At 40.7% G+C, this 15,204-nt stretch overlaps 4 protein-coding genes across 4 annotated transcripts; all 4 read right to left on the bottom strand.

The window, feature by feature from the left end:
- Positions 1–1,488: 1,488 nt before the first annotated feature.
- Positions 1,489–4,382, bottom strand: LOC101299923 (NAC domain-containing protein 72-like). Its single transcript, XM_004291043.1, has 4 exons — positions 3,848–4,382; positions 2,717–2,995; positions 1,920–2,282; positions 1,489–1,828 (listed from the first exon to the last, which is right to left on the bottom strand). Exons 1-3 carry the CDS (start codon positions 4,304–4,306, stop codon positions 2,172–2,174), a joined length of 849 nt encoding a protein of 282 aa, XP_004291091.1. The 5' UTR covers positions 4,307–4,382; the 3' UTR covers positions 1,489–1,828; positions 1,920–2,171.
- A 2,647-nt stretch (positions 4,383–7,029) lies between these two features.
- Positions 7,030–9,401, bottom strand: LOC101312606. The gene is made up of 5 exons (XM_004292760.1): positions 8,947–9,401; positions 8,660–8,776; positions 8,374–8,511; positions 7,343–7,471; positions 7,030–7,221 (listed from the first exon to the last, which is right to left on the bottom strand). The coding sequence occupies exons 1-5, from the start codon at positions 9,361–9,363 to the stop codon at positions 7,030–7,032; spliced, it is 993 nt and encodes a 330-aa protein (XP_004292808.1). The 5' UTR covers positions 9,364–9,401.
- Positions 9,402–9,654: 253 nt separating this feature from the next.
- Positions 9,655–11,319, bottom strand: LOC101299634 (uncharacterized acetyltransferase At3g50280-like). Its single transcript, XM_004291042.1, has one exon. The coding sequence runs from the start codon at positions 11,104–11,106 to the stop codon at positions 9,733–9,735; it is 1,374 nt and encodes a 457-aa protein (XP_004291090.1). The 5' UTR covers positions 11,107–11,319; the 3' UTR covers positions 9,655–9,732.
- Positions 11,320–12,177: 858 nt separating this feature from the next.
- LOC101299346 (uncharacterized acetyltransferase At3g50280-like) lies at positions 12,178–14,162 on the bottom strand. Its single transcript, XM_004291041.1, has one exon. It carries the CDS (start codon positions 14,029–14,031, stop codon positions 12,664–12,666), a length of 1,368 nt encoding a protein of 455 aa, XP_004291089.1. The 5' UTR covers positions 14,032–14,162; the 3' UTR covers positions 12,178–12,663.
- Between the last annotated feature and the right edge of the window lie 1,042 nt (positions 14,163–15,204).

The following is a 15,204-nucleotide window of genomic DNA, read 5'->3' as shown; positions in this document are numbered from 1 at the left end:
TTTTGGTCCTATATACTCCTATACCTCCATTTGTGCTTTTGTTTTTCTATTCCTTCCCCTCGTACATCACTCGTGCCTTTCAAAGCTGGTGGTTTGCTTTGCTTTCTATCTTGGTATTTCTTTGCGTTTTGATTTGAGGCCACGAAAACAAAAAATCCTTCCCATTTGGATCATTTTCTTAGGTCATTGCGTAATGCCAGTACCTCCTAAACCATTGTTTATCTTGCTAACGAGGATAAGATGTTTGACGATTCCTCCACCAAAGCGAATATTAAGAATTTTTTTGGGTGCTTTTCACGATGGAAGATAGAAAACTTGACAGCCTAAAACTCTAGCTCCGGTACACGCCAAATGGCTCCCTCGCCCCAGAAGAATATCTTTGATTACTCTATCACAAAAATCGGGTTCCATTCAACTATGAGTACGAAAGTTCAAACTCAATGTATAATGGCTGGTGCACATAAACTAAGTTACTTCAACCTAACGAGGTGGGTTTCTTTTTTTTTTCTATAAATATTATGTTTGTATAGGCGTAAGGTTGAGTTTCTCAGCTTGATTAGGTTACAAAATAAAGATGGGTTAATCGGGTACGAAAATAGACCGAAGCTAAGGTTGTGATGGCCTTGGGGGATGTATTATGACACATAAACCCTCTGCAATCACTCTTAATTCTCTTTTCTTGAAGGGTGGGTGGTGAAGTTATTGAATCAAATTTATTCAAAGGGAGCAAAACACATGATCTCACAAGGCCTGCGGCAAAAACAAGGATTGCAATAGCACAATGGTACAAGCTGTGTGGGCAAATGGGGCCAAATCTGATAATGCACATGGAAAAATAAGTCCTTCCAGTTTTTTGGTACCTATACACATGAATATAGAGGTCTACTGGTGCTCAGAAGCAGCTGTTATAATGAGTATGGGGGGAGCAAGATTGCCTCATAGCAAGGAATTCAGTTGCAAGCAAACTAAAATTGCAGAAGACAAGGTGATAAAATATTGAGATTGGTAGGCAATAACATTACCACAATAATGATGCACATCTGAATTTACTAAAGAGGAGAAAATCAGAGGTGAATGACCAAACCATCCACCAAAGATCCACTAGCAAGGTTTAGGTGAGAAGTAATTACTGATTGGAACTTAATTATGATACACAACCTCCTGTCAAAGTGGACAAATTGGAAATCAATTCATGGTCGTACTACTTGTCAGCTTTTGACTTGAACAGCTCCTCTTATCAATTGTACAGTTTCAGAATTAGCAATAGTGTTCAATCTTCAAGTCCCAATCAATGGAGTTTTGAGTTACCAAACGACCCTTGTTCTTGGATAACATACAGATAGGTTTGCTAAACCTAAAGGTCAATACTCGATAGAATAAGATCCTAGTGTACATGTATTGGTTCTAGAAGAAGAGAATTATTCAAACATAGCAACCACAAAATATCAACGCGAAATGCAATTGAGAAGTAGAAGGTAGAAAGCATCTCAACACTTAACTCTGCATCAAATAAATGGCATAACAAAAGTACAATTTGTTTAACTGAATGCCACCAATGAACTGATAATAGTTATGTGACTTCTATCAATCTCTGCAATAACTGAAAGAAGACGGGAAACATAATCAGAGATCCTTCATTAAGAGAAGGCACTAGAGAGGTGATGGAAAACTTAATGTTTCCATAAGTGTAATGTTTGCATATCGTAGATACAGGGGCAGCCGGATTGTGTTCCTCAGTGAAGCAGCCAATACTAATAAAGTTCAAATCAAATATTTTCTAGTCTTTCTTGTTTCAGTGAAAACCACGCCTTTGAAGCCGTAAGCAAATCTGCATCACCGAACCAAAATAAAAGTGAATATTCCTTTGAATGAACTGAAAATAAGTGCAAAACAGAATCAATTATGTACGCACCAATTACCTTTACAGTTGGTGATCGTGCTTCTAAACTTCACAACCATTAAGTTAATGATCTTAGGCTTCCCTTCTTATCCATAGTTGTGTATTTACAGTATCAGAACAACTGTAGAACTCAGAATTTACCACCTCAGAATATTGCTTCAGCTGCTATTTTAGTCTGAAAATTAAGGTAAAGCTTCACCTCTTTGAGAGCTAATCTTTAATCCAAGTCTAATAAGACCGATCCAATTGTTTTAAGATTAGTATTGGATGATTAGTCGATGAGATCATCCAACTCTATGAAGTCTCCCTCTATAAGGGATAGTAGATGCTCAGAGGACAAACCGTCAAGCAATACTGGATTGCTAACACTTAATAGTGGCACCTGCATTGCACAGAAAAATCCAAATTATTTCAGGAGATTTCTATAAGTTAGAGCAGCTAAGGCAAGAATGCCATAAAAAGAATGTCGCCAACATCTGATAGTGGGGAATTCATATTTTTGTGACATGGACTGCAATTAAATAATAAAATGGCAAGTTCATAAGGATCCAAAATAACAACTTACAAGTCAGGCATCAAGGTAAAACTTTTTACTCAAGTTTGAAGGATATAGAAAAATAATGTGTTTGTTTGTGTGTGCGCACAGAGACTTCGACAGGCGGAAAGGAACTGATTTAATGCAAACTACAGATGAAGTACTTTATTGGCACCAGATACTAGTCATAAAAAGATATTGTTGACAGTATAGTACATGGAGCATGTAAATGGTAATAATAGCATAACTGAAGTGGAAAGAGAATTGTTGTAATGCATTACCTGTCCATTAGTCTGAATACTTGATACCAGCCGAGTCTCAACTTGCTTGTCTACCTCAGTCTCCGGTCTCTTTTGATCTTTTGACTTGTCAGTGTTCCTAGGCACAGATTTGTCACCGTCAATCTCAGGAACAATATGAGGAGTATAAAATCCATCATGCTGAATTCCAATGTGACGTACTGTGGAAACAGTTTCTTCAGCACATGAACTTAACCCATTCTCTGATATGTTAGTTCCACCCTGAGATCTCACAAATACTCGGCAGAGGACAAAAGAGGCCTGCAATAAGACAGACATGCACTATGTTACTCGAATTGCGTATGAAATTAGACACAATGCAGCAAAGGTAATATCAGTTGTACTGGTTAAAACAAAATGCTTAATTCCGATGAAGATTAAGACCACAATTAAACCATGAATATGCTCTAAGAAACAAAGTATGGTTACATGGACATCATCTGACAACTGAACAGCTTTCTTGAAAGGTCAAAAATGAATAGGCTACTACTGACTTCACCCTTCAAATGTCCATATCCAAATCACCCAAAATCTACAGAGAAAAAGAAAGAATGGAAAACTACTTTAAAGGCCAAGCTTTAACTTACTTCATACATTCTCACACATCTGAGTGAGGCAATTTTCAACTCTACCACTAAGCAACCAAAACTAAATTCTTAACAACTCGTATGAATCTGAAATCAGATATTTGGCAAATTATAATCACATACATTTTCATATGATACAATCTCCAGATCATAACACAGACCGCAGAAACTAACCCTCTGCGATCATCTAGCATCTAGCATGATTCAGAAAGAACTCCCCTTTTATATGCAATTAAAAACTTTTAACAAAATGCAACATGTCTAAAGCTAACAAATCAATGGGACAGGCAAGATTGAAATCCAAGAACTGACGAAGATACGCAACCTACAAACAAACCAGAACCACATACATTTTCATAAATCATAAACCCTAAACCCTCGAACGCTAGAAGATCATCTAGCTTGGTTCCGAAATCAAAATTCAAGAAATCAAACACACAGAAACTAAACAAAACTCCCAATTCCGAATTCCGAAACCTAAAAACTCAATAAAGAACAATCAAGATTGAAAATGCGAACAATTTACCTGAAGATGATCAACCTGAGCGTACTGATAGAGCACCCAGTCAGTCCGCACAGCAGTCTTGGGCGAATTCCCCAAATAAAACACAAAGCTACTCCTCCGGCCAAGCACCGCCTTCCCTCCGCCGCCGCCGCCGCCGACGACGTCCCTAACCCTTCCCTTCCTCTTCCAATACCCGCTCCTCGCCCGCCGCTCCTTCAAAACCCTAACCGTGTAGCAGAACCAGTGCCGCCTCCGGCCGCCGCGGCCGTAAGAGTAGCAAGCATAGTCCGGCAAATCAAACGGGTCGCGGTCGTACAAGTCGAGCTCTTTAATCAAATCGTAGCCGTTGTCGCCGGGGTCGGACTCGTCGGAGGCGGCGGTGTTCTTGCGGGAGAGGTAGTAGCAGAGGAGCTGCTCCTCGGAGGGGTAGAATCGGCAACCGGGTGGGAGGTAAAACGACGTCGCTTTGGCATCGCCCATGAATTATTAGGTTTACAATTTTGGGGGAAACAAAGAAGGAACGCGAGAGGGAGAGGGGTTTATAAAGAGGAGGAGTAGCGTGCTCTTGAAGCCTTCTGTGTGTTTAAGAAGAGTGTGGCACTGATGCTCTACGCTCCCGTCTTTCTGCTTTTATTACTCCCCTCCTATGGCAGCCGTACAGATCGGACATGCCGTACATTGAAATGAAACGACATGTCGTAAGGACAGCGTCTGGACTGCAGTCGAGTCAACTAAACATTTCTTGTCGTATTATTTTTGTTACAAAAATGGTGGCCAACGAGTAGTTTAGGTATGCTGATGTTTTTCACAAGTTCTGCTCGAATCAGAGAATTTATATATATACTACAACGATAATCTTTAATCATAGGGTCTTCGTCTCACTTGTAGCCTAGCATGTTTCTATTAGACTAACTTCATTGGGTTATGTCGTATTTTGAAGCCGTTGGATGCGAGAGTTGTATTTTCCTTTAAATTTAGGTGGGAATCAATATTAAGATATATATATATTTCATGCGAAACCTATGTATTACTTGATGTCCATAGATAGGTGAGTCTCTATTAGGTTCATTGTAAATTTGTTTTATAGTAAAGATATGTGGCAAAACGAGTCACCGGAAAATGGTGATTGATACTTCTAGCTTCTATCAAGCGGCGTGTACAGATGTCTTGGTTTCTAAACGAGCACAACATAACGGAGAAAAATGTTGCATCATTTCTTAAGAATGGAGTGGAAAAAACTCACCAGGGACGGACGATAGTGCAATGCTTTATGGGCTATAGCCCAGAGACATTTTTCTGCTTTTTTGAATATAATAGATAATATTATTAGCAAATCACTTATACATCATTCAAAAAGATTTAAAACACAAATAAATCCACTTGTTTTGTTGTTAAACAAATAAGGACAATTTTTAACAATTAAGGACAATTTTTTCTCTACATACCATATGCCATGATTTAATTTACCAAACTAACCCTACACTAATTAAATATACTTTTAGAAGAGAAAAGTCTTTCCTTTTGAGGTTTTTCAGTAAATAGAATACAGCAGTAAATTTTCAATAATTTAGTGTAGTAACAGTTAATTTTAGTAGAAGTAGCAATACGTAGTAGCAGCAACTTACAATAACAACACACAACAACAACACACGCAGTAGCAGCACATATCAACAACACACACAGTAGCAACACACATCCACAACAACATGCAGTGGCAGTACACGCAATAGCAGCACACAACCACAACACACACAGTAGCAGCACACAACATCACACAATAGCAACACACAACAGCAACACACAACAGCAACACACAACAGCACAAGCAGTAGCAGCACACAACAACACAAGCAGTAGCAGCAGCAGCAGCAGCACACAACAACACACAGCAACAACACACGCAGTAGTAACACACAACAACAGGCAGTAGCAGCACACAACAACAGGCAGTAGCAGCACACAACAACACACACCAACATCACACGCAGTAGCAGCACACAACATCAACACACACAGTAGCAGCACACAACAACACACACCAACATCACACGCAGTAGCAACACGCAGCAGCAACACGCAGCAGCAACACATAGCAGACACACAGGAGCAACACACGCAGTAGCAGCACAACAACACACGCAATAGCAGCACATAACAGCACACAGTAGCAGCACACAACAACACACACAATAGCAGCACACACCAACATCACACGCAGCACACAGCAGCAGCACGCAGCAACAGCATGTAGTAGCAGCACATGGCAAAATACAGTAGCAGCACGAAGCATGAGCACAGATTAGCTACAAATGATCATTTTTTGCTGTCAAATTCAAAAGATATGGGTTTTAATTCCAAATAATCTTTGAGTAAATCAAGTTGTAGAGATCGAAGAATAATCAAATCAGATCTGGTTGGATTCGGCGAAGCCTTAGTCAACATTCATTCTTTCATTATTCTACTCCTCCCTTCCTCGCCTCCTAGCGATTTGGTCGGAGCGGTGACTGGAGAGAGGAAGAGGAAGAGGAAGAGGAAGAGGAGGAGGAGGAGGAAGAGGAAGAAGAAGAAGAAGAGGAAGAAGAAGACCGAGAAGAAGAAGAGGAAGAAGAAGACCGGCGAGAAGAAGAAGAAGAGGAAGAGGAAGAGGAAGAGGAAGAGGAGGAGGAGGAGGAAGAGGAAGAGGAAGAAGAAGAAGAAGAAGAATAAAAATAATCGGTGTGTTTCTCAGATCTAAAAATGGTGGAGAAGTGGTTTTTTGAGTTAGTGGCAGTTTTGTAGATATTTTAAAAAATAATGGTTTTTTTAGGTATTTTGCATAAAAAATTGCTGACAGGGCGTGGTACTATACACTGTGGGCCTATGTATATGTCCTTATTTGTTTAAATCTGTTGAAATATGGTTTTTCTGTGTTTTACAACTGTTTATGGTAGTGGGATGTTATTTTCTATAATATTATATGAAATAAACAGGTTTATGAATTAATAGCCGAGGTAAAAAATAATTAAAAGTAGTCAAAAACATATTATATTATAAGCTAAATGAGAATTGGAATATGCACAAATCCTATTCTACACGACACTACCACCTTTTATTTTATTTAAAAAAGAGTCGTATGCAAATTATTTATTTTTCATACATTTTAAAAAATTTATACAAAAAATTGAGCCCAAGTTATTTTGGAATCCTAGCTCCATCCCTGAATCTCACTGTACCCTATCAACAGCTGCCTTCGCCAAGACATCCATGGCCTCTGCAACTTTTGCCTTTAAAGCCTCTGGTGACTCGAGCAGATGTAATACCTCAGGATTGTCCAACTCCAAAAGCATGCCTGTCACCTTAGGTGCCTTGTCCATCTCCAACATGTCAACGAGAGGAAACAAACGCTCACCAAGCATCTGCGACGTAAGAATATCATTCATCAGTTTCAATGAGTTGAAATCCTATGTATTTCGTTTGAATAAATTTGCAATTCACGAATATGAAAATATGCTTATAGTTAGTTAATTAATTACTTACATTCCTTCGCTCTTCCGGTGCGAGATTCACTAGGAGTGTGGTAAGATGACTCAAATCTACACGCTGAGAACAAGGCTTTGACCCAACAGGAGGAGTAGGCGGCAGAGTTGTCCCGATGTAACGTGAGGCCTAAGGCAACAGAAAACTAGAAGTTTTAATAAATAAAAAAATTGTAAAAAAAAACTTAGTAGACTCAAAAGAAGCAAATTGTAACTACTAAATTATGAACAAAAATTATAAAATATGTTTGGAATAGTTGGGATCATAGGCCCCATCGTAGTCTCCATGTAAAGTCGGTCAATATAAGAAAATGAAATCCACACATCTCAAATTGTAATCCACACACTAACTTTCTATTTTTAGTAACTTAAATTATGTCCTTAATTATTTAAATTTTGTCTTCATATGAAAATAATTACTAAAAATGAAAAATTGGTGTATGGATTACAATTTGGGATGTGTGGATTTCACATCCCACAATATATCAAGGTCATTTGTCTTTATCAGAACCAAAAAAGGGCTTTGTCTAAATCCTAGGTTTCCATTTACACATATCATATATAGCTGACATATATTGCATATAATCATGTAGGAAGTCATTCTAATGAGAACCCTTAAGTTGATGACTAGTTAAGAACTTTTCGGCTTATCCCACTTTTCGATTTTATATCGACATTTTGACCGTTCAGTTTATAGGTATTTATGAGTAGATCATTTATGTAAATTTTCAGCCATATTGAAAATCGTTAAGACATTCATAAGTGTGATTTACCAATTATGAACTTGAACGGTTCATGTTTGACAAATTTGGTTTGTCCATTAATTTGATCTAGTTTGTTATCTTAATGATCACCGATTTGACTGAAAATTTGTAAGGCTGATCTACACATATAGACCTAAAAACTGAACGGGTGAGATGCTTAGATATGATCGAAAAATATGTCTTTTAAACCATAAACCGAAAAGTCCTCAACTTAAAGGTACTCACTAGAAATACTCTATAATCATATATTTCATAGATATACGTGTACCTCTATGTGAGGCCTTCCCCAATATGAGGCCGAAGGCGTCCGCCATGGTCGACTGCCCCAATAAGGGACGGCTCTGGTAGGCGGTATAAAGCAGTCGTAAAGGGGACGAAGATGAAAATAAACTACCTGAGCAAGGTTCTGACACACAACGGGGGATAATGCAAACATCAAATCTATCAGCTATTGAAAGCGTACTGAAAGTAAGTTCTTAGTTTTGAACATGACATGGGTTGGTGGCACTGCAGGTTGCTGGCCTTGCCTGACCATTTGTTTGAAATTACATTACCTCTTGATTACTTGTAGTAGACACAGGCTCGGGCGTCACTACTCCAGCATTGTTATCATCACAGGAATTGAAATCACTATCTGATCTTGAAAATACTCGGCATATAACAAAAGAACCCTACAAAACCACGGTTGAAAATCTTATAAATCAATCAAAATATTTAACATTGTCTCGAAAACCCTACAACATCATCTAATTTTCATCATTCACATAATGTGTAGATACATGTTATGTTCTATAGCCTGAAATACTAGAACAAAACTATAGGCATAAGCATATATGATTACCTCGATATGATTTGCCAGAGCATAGCGATAGAGTACCCAATCTGTACGTGAGGCTGTGTCAGGCGATCCTTCATAGTAGACAAAGCTAGTCTTGGTGCCCAAAACAACCCCTTGGCGGTTGAAGACGTCCCTAACCTTACCTGACCTTTTCCAATATCCCTGCTTCGTTTTCTTCTCCTCCTCCCAAACTCCAGCCATATAAAAGTACCAGTGCCTCTTCCTCCCTTTGTAATCGTACGAATACCAACTCCAATTCTGTAACTCTGACGGTTCGAGGCGCCGTAAGTCGTGCAGTTCTCCGATCCAATCGTAGGCCCCGGGTATTGCCGGATAGGCTTTCTTGCTCGATAAATAATAAGAGAGGAGCTGCTCTTCTGAGGGGTGGAACCGGCAGCCGGGAGGGAAAGTATCTGCCATGATTGTCAGTGAGTGAGCCTTTTGTTTAAGGGTTTGGGTTTAGCTGGTACAGTAAAAATAAATATGCTGCTAGGGCGAAATCAACGTGTCCTGTGAAAGAAGTAACCCTACTTATGTCATTCAAATCTTTCTGATATCCATGAGATGTCGACGCAGCCCAACCCATGATATGGGCTTTTAGTTTAGGATTTGATTAACCACCATGATTGCGAATACTATTTCTTCATTCAGAAATTAAGTAGAAGATTAGGTAGACCAATAAGCATCATTGTTATTGGGGAATTTAAAGTCAAAGAAAAAAAGATGGCAAACATCATTCTTCTGGATCTTGCTACAATACTTCAAAGTTCAAACTTCAAACAAGTTTGACTAATCATAACTTGGTACAGAGGCAGCTTCCATGAACTCTACATCAGATTCAAGAGCCCTCATTGCAGCCGGAGGAAGACACACCTCCAAGTCGATGCTTCCTGCTTCACGTCCCGAATACGACGTCACTTTCCCAATGAACTTATTGGCATACCCACTTCGTAGCGCCACAGCTTTTCCCATCCCAAATTCATTTCCATACATATCAAATCTCGGACCACTCCCCATCATTATACTGTGCGGGTCAAAAGTCCGACTCAATTGGTATACTGCCGGAGACTTTAACCACGCATCAATGGATTGACGGATCCATTTGTCGTTGTGGTTCACCACAGTCTCGTGTAACTTCCACGCTGCCCATCCAAGCCCATTTTCAAGCAACTCCCCTGCTTTCACAGGTTGTGATTTCACCGGGTGAATAGAATTCCCAAAGTAATTAGGAGACAACGGCGGGTTGATTCTTGCTCTGTTATTTGCAGCCAATCTGCAGCTGGTTTCTTGATTTGGTGCAAAACCACGCGCTCGTGTAAGCGACCGCCAGAGAAGAGCAGACAAGGCCTGGAAAGAGGAGATTTTGCTGGTCCTACACTCTGAATTGGCCTTTGATTTGATTTTGGCTATGGATTCTGAGGAGAAGTGAAAAATTCTCTCCCTCAGCTCCGGAGCTTCAAATCTTTCAATGAATTCATCAGGGTTTGTGTAAGGGAGGCTGAAAATCGGACCAAGCCCGTATGGGAACCACCGCTCCAAAACCGGAGGGCGTGAGATCTCAGAAAGAGTGATGTTATTCTCTTCTGCTCTGAATATTTCAGACCAAGTGTTGAAGAAATGCCAGTATGATGTTCCGTCACCGAGAGCGTGGTTCATTGACATCCCAATGAAAACGCCGTCCACCAGCTCCGTGACTTGAACCGTCAGCAGCGACGTGGTGTGGCCGTCGTGGTTGACTGCCCTGTCGTGATCAAAGAAGGACTGAACCACCAGAGGCACATCAGTTGGGGAGAGAATGTGGGAGATGGACATGTCAAGAGAAGCATGGATGAACTTGGCTCCGGGGCTGTTGCTGCAGTCCACATAGACCAAATATAAATGAGGATCTTGTTCTTTCTTGGTGACAAGGCGGCCGGCGAGAGGGTAGAAGTGAACGAGTGCGAGGGAAAGAGAGTGCTTCAGTTTGGCCAAAAGGGTTTGGAGAAAATTGGGGTTGTTATTAGCTTCGGGAGGTTTGGTGAAGAGGAGTCCTTTCTGGATATAGTGAGCGGAGAGCATAGCGAGGTCAAAGGGGGCCAAATAAAAGGGCTTTTTTGATTCTTCGGAAGCACTGTGAGGTTGGATAAAGCATTCTGAGATGTATTTGACATTTGGGGAATCCATGATATTGTGAATGAGTTGTACTCTTGAGTGTTTGCAATGGCTGCTCTGGTTTATATATGTAGTTGCAGCCTTGGTGAAGACTCCATCTTCTGAGTTTTTGCTATTGTTTAGTGTCCGGTTAAATGCCTAGCTAGTGAGGGTTGGTGCGGAACAAATGACCAGGTCTTTTGAGTACACAATATAAATCAAAGGTCCTAAAACAAAATGCACATTATCTGTTTCTATCTTACGTTTGATTTGAATCCATATGCCATTTTGTAACTGATGACATTAGTCATGAAATGCCGTTAAAAGGCATATTTTCATGTCCAAAAGTAAAAGGCAACTGAATGAATTGATTCATTAAGGAAGATATAGTTGAAAAATATATAAAACTAATTGTAGCTTTGGATATCAAGGAAAGTTGGAGGAAAAAAGGGAGAAAAGGATATGGAGGAAAAATTTTGAGGAGTGTCCAACTCTGAACAGATTTATTTGGTGGAGGTTCACCTGCTCGATGGAGTAGGTATATCACAATTGGATCCATCACAGTTTGAACACTCCTGGAAAAGTCGTACGTACCTTCCTTCTGCCTATTCGTTTCTTGTAGCTTACTCTTAGGCGAAAGTTCTTTGGGATCGGTGTGAATGGTAAGGAAGAGTAAAAATTGAATTAGAGTTTTGTTATGTTGTATCCCTCAATAGGTTGTTTTGATTGATTCAAATTTGACGCAGCTCGCGAGGATGAGTTGTGTTCATGCTGTTACCAACATTCGTTTATCAACAAGTGGAAGTCCCCTTCTTCATTGAGCTTACGCTCCAAATCATCCCGCACAAGGCTTTACGCCATTCGTTTAAGAAAAGGTATTGGAAATGCAAATAACCGTGGAAGAATTGCAACCAAAGGTTCTCGCTCGATGATAGAATGTTGTGCTACAGTTGCAAGTGGAAGAAACTTTGCAGGACGGAGCGGCAGCTAATCTGACTTGTGAAACTTTTGCCTATGAAAAAGCATGTTCTACAGACATTTGATACGATGAACAAACAAATAGTAAGATCATACACAAATAGAGTACTCTTCTAGTTTTTTTTTGATAAACAGAGGATGGGTTAGATGCCCAAACCTCTATTGAGTTTTATTTAAAAAGTAAAATAAAAGAATACAAGAGTAAAGAGGGGACATAAAGTCTAACTCCTTTAGACGAAAGGTTACCTATCTTTAATGCAAAGTCTTAATTGTATATTGAAGCACAATTACATTCAAATAAGATCATACAATGATGGGCACAAAAAAACTGCTCTCCCATGTAGCCCCAAGGCTTGTTTACTAATCAGTATAACGGATTAATGACGGAAGTAGCTAGAAAAATCATTAGGTTAAATACTTGAAACATCCTAAACTTCACCTTTAAAAGCAGTTATATCTCTCGGTTTTCAAATTAAATCGTATATCCTTAAATTGTTTAGAAGCACCAAACAATTTCCCGAAGAATGACAGCAGCTCGACTGAAGGTAAAGAAGCTTAAACATGGCAACTTGATACAGTTTCAGCTTAAGCATATATATAGGATTAATTAAACTAAGTTGACTGATCATAACTTGCTACAGAAGCAGCTTCCATAAACTCATCATCAGATTCAAGAGCCCCCATTGTCTCTGGAGGAAGACACACCTCCAAGTCAATGCTTCCTGATTCCCGCCCTTGAAACGCCGACACTTTGCCACTAAACTTGTTGGCATACCCACTTCGAAGCGCCACCGCTTTTCCCATCCCAAACTCATTTCTATACATGTCGAATCTTGGACTACTCCCCATCATCACACTAAACGGATCGAAAAATCGCGGACTAAACACAGCGGGAGACTTTAACCAGTGATCAAGAAACCCTTTTAGAGCTTGGTGATTGAGCGTTACCACAGCCCGGTGAACCTTCAAGGCGGCCCATCCAAGCCCGTGATCAAGCAACTCACCAGCTTTGATCGGTTCTGATGTGATGGGATAGACTGAGTTGCCGAAGTAATTTGGAGCCAATGGCGGGTCTAGTCTTGCTCTGTTATTCGCAGCCAACTTGCAACGGGTTTCTTGATCAGGAGGAAGAACACGTGCTCGAGTAATAGTCCTCCAGAGAAGAGCAGACAATGCCTGGAAGGTGGAGATTTTGCTAGTATTGCACTCTGAATTGGCCTTGGCTTTGAGTTTGGCTAGGGATTCCGAGGAGAAGTGAAACATTCTTTCTCTGAGTTTTGGTGGTTCGAATCTATCAATGAACTCACTAGGCTCGGTGTAAGGTAAGCTGATAATAGGATCAAGACCTTCAGGAATCCACCGATCCATTACTGGTGGATTGGAAAGAGTGATGTTGTTATTTTGCGCTTGGAATATCTCAGACCAAGTGTTGAAGAAGTTCCAGTAAGATGTTCCGTCAACGAGAGAGTGGTTCATTGACAGCCCAATGAAAACGCCGTCCACCAACTCCGTCACTTGAGCCGTCAGCAACGACGTTGAGTGGCCGTCGTGGTTGACCGCCCTGTCGTGATCAAAGAAGGACTGAACCACCAAGGGCACATCAGTTGGGGAGAGAATGTCAGAGATAGACATTTCAAGAGAAGCATGGATGAACTTGGCTCCGGGGCTGTTGCTGCAGTCCACATAGACCAAGTACAGATGAGGGTCTTGTTCCTTCTTCGTGACAAGGCGGCCGGCGAGAGGGTAGAAGTGAACGAGTGCGAGGGAAAGAGAGTGCTTCAGTTTGGCCAAAAGGGTATGGACAAAACAGGGGTTTCTGGCTTCTGGAGGTTTGGTGAAGAGGAGGCCTTTCTGGATGTAATGGAAGGAGAGCATGGGGAGGTCACTGGGGGTGAGGTAAAAGGGTTGCTTCGATTCTTCTGAAGCAAGGTGTGGCTGGATGAAGCATTCCGAGATGTATTTGACATTTGGGGACTCCATGATAGATAGTGTGAATGATTTGTACTGTTGAGTATTTTCAATGGCTGCTCTGGTTTATATATGTAGTTGCAGGCTTGGCGAAGGCTCCGGCTAGCTTCTGAGTTTTGGCTCTTGTTTAGTGTCCGGTAAAATGGCTAGAGAAGGTTGATGAGATTCGAGGAACAAATATTGACCAGGTCTTTTGAGTACAACAAATCAAATGCACACGTTTTGTTTACGATTCTAACTTACGTTTTATCTTATGCGAGCCATATGCCACATCATGACAACTCATGACAATAGCCATGTGAATATGATGAATTGCCATGAATGGTCGTATTGCATGTCCAAAAGTAAAAGGCAACCGATTCATTATCGAAGATGGAAATCAAGGAAAGTTGGAGGAAACGGAGTGGGGAACCGAATGGGATCCGGATTTACCAACCAGTAAAAGTCGGTGATGACTATCCAATTAACTCAGAAATCAAGGAAAGTTGGAGGAAACAGAGTGGGGAACCAAATGGAATCCGGATTTGCCAACCAGCAAAGGTCGGTGATGACCATCCAATCAACTCTCTCTCTCTCTCTTTCTCTCCCTCTCTCTTCTCTCTTTCTCTATTTATTTTGTAGATCAAGAGACATCATTTTCTACGTAATTTTTAACACACTTTATTTAGATTTTAAAATATTCAACCGTAGACAACTTGAGATGAATTTGTCAAGAGAAATTCTTCTATGGGGCAAACGCACCGCATCACCTATGCGACCAACCACTCACAAACCACCACGTGAATATTTTTGTCCATTCAGCATAGTTGATAATAAGAAAATCGGAAAGATTCTCTCTGATCAAAGCTAAAACCAAACTCAGGTCCTCTCCCTCTCAACCTCAATCCCACCCCAACCTCTGCCTCGCCGCGATAGCTTCTAGATGCGGTGGGATCGGCGATTTTCAACACTCCCCACGTGGCGGCGTTGATGATAGAGCTGAGAATCGATTCCGCATTTGTGAGGGAGTACTCATAGTAGCCGTCTTCGTGGAACTGGTTGGGCTCGAAATCCATGCCAGATCTGGAGACATGGCTTGGGTTTTTGAGGTGGGCTCCGTGACGCGGATTGGGAATTTTTGTCGCTCAGCGAGTTGACTCGGTGGCATATAGAGAGAGAGAGAGAGAGAGAGGAGGAGGTAGGTAG

Source organism: Fragaria vesca, linkage group LG2 (assembly GCF_000184155.1).
Source record: "Fragaria vesca subsp. vesca linkage group LG2, FraVesHawaii_1.0, whole genome shotgun sequence".
Taxonomy (NCBI): domain Eukaryota; kingdom Viridiplantae; phylum Streptophyta; class Magnoliopsida; order Rosales; family Rosaceae; genus Fragaria; species Fragaria vesca.
The sequence above is the reverse complement of the archived record's forward strand: the minus strand, read 5'-3'. Positions and strand labels throughout refer to the sequence as shown.

Bases quoted from the DNA above. Each gene is read 5' to 3' on its own strand.
- LOC101299923 (XM_004291043.1), bottom strand. From the start codon at position 4,306: ATGGGCGATGCCAAAGCGACGTCGTTTTACCTCCCACCCGGTTGCCGA. The intron at 2,996-3,847 runs GTAAATTGTTCG...GTCTTATTGCAG, and splicing joins CTCAGGTTGATCATCTTCAG to GCCTCTTTTGTCCTCTGCCG. The intron at 2,283-2,716 runs GTAATGCATTAC...TGTGCAATGCAG, and splicing joins GTATTCAGACTAATGGACAG to GTGCCACTATTAAGTGTTAG.
- LOC101312606 (XM_004292760.1), bottom strand. From the start codon at position 9,363: ATGGCAGATACTTTCCCTCCCGGCTGCCGGTTCCACCCCTCAGAAGAG. The intron at 8,512-8,659 runs GTAATGTAATTT...GTTGTGTGTCAG, and splicing joins CTACTACAAGTAATCAAGAG to AACCTTGCTCAGGTAGTTTA. The intron at 7,222-7,342 runs GTAAGTAATTAA...CTTACGTCGCAG, and splicing joins CACCGGAAGAGCGAAGGAAT to ATGCTTGGTGAGCGTTTGTT.
- LOC101299634 (XM_004291042.1), bottom strand. From the start codon at position 11,106: ATGGATTCCCCAAATGTCAAATACATCTCAGAATGCTTTATCCAACCT.
- LOC101299346 (XM_004291041.1), bottom strand. From the start codon at position 14,031: ATGGAGTCCCCAAATGTCAAATACATCTCGGAATGCTTCATCCAGCCA.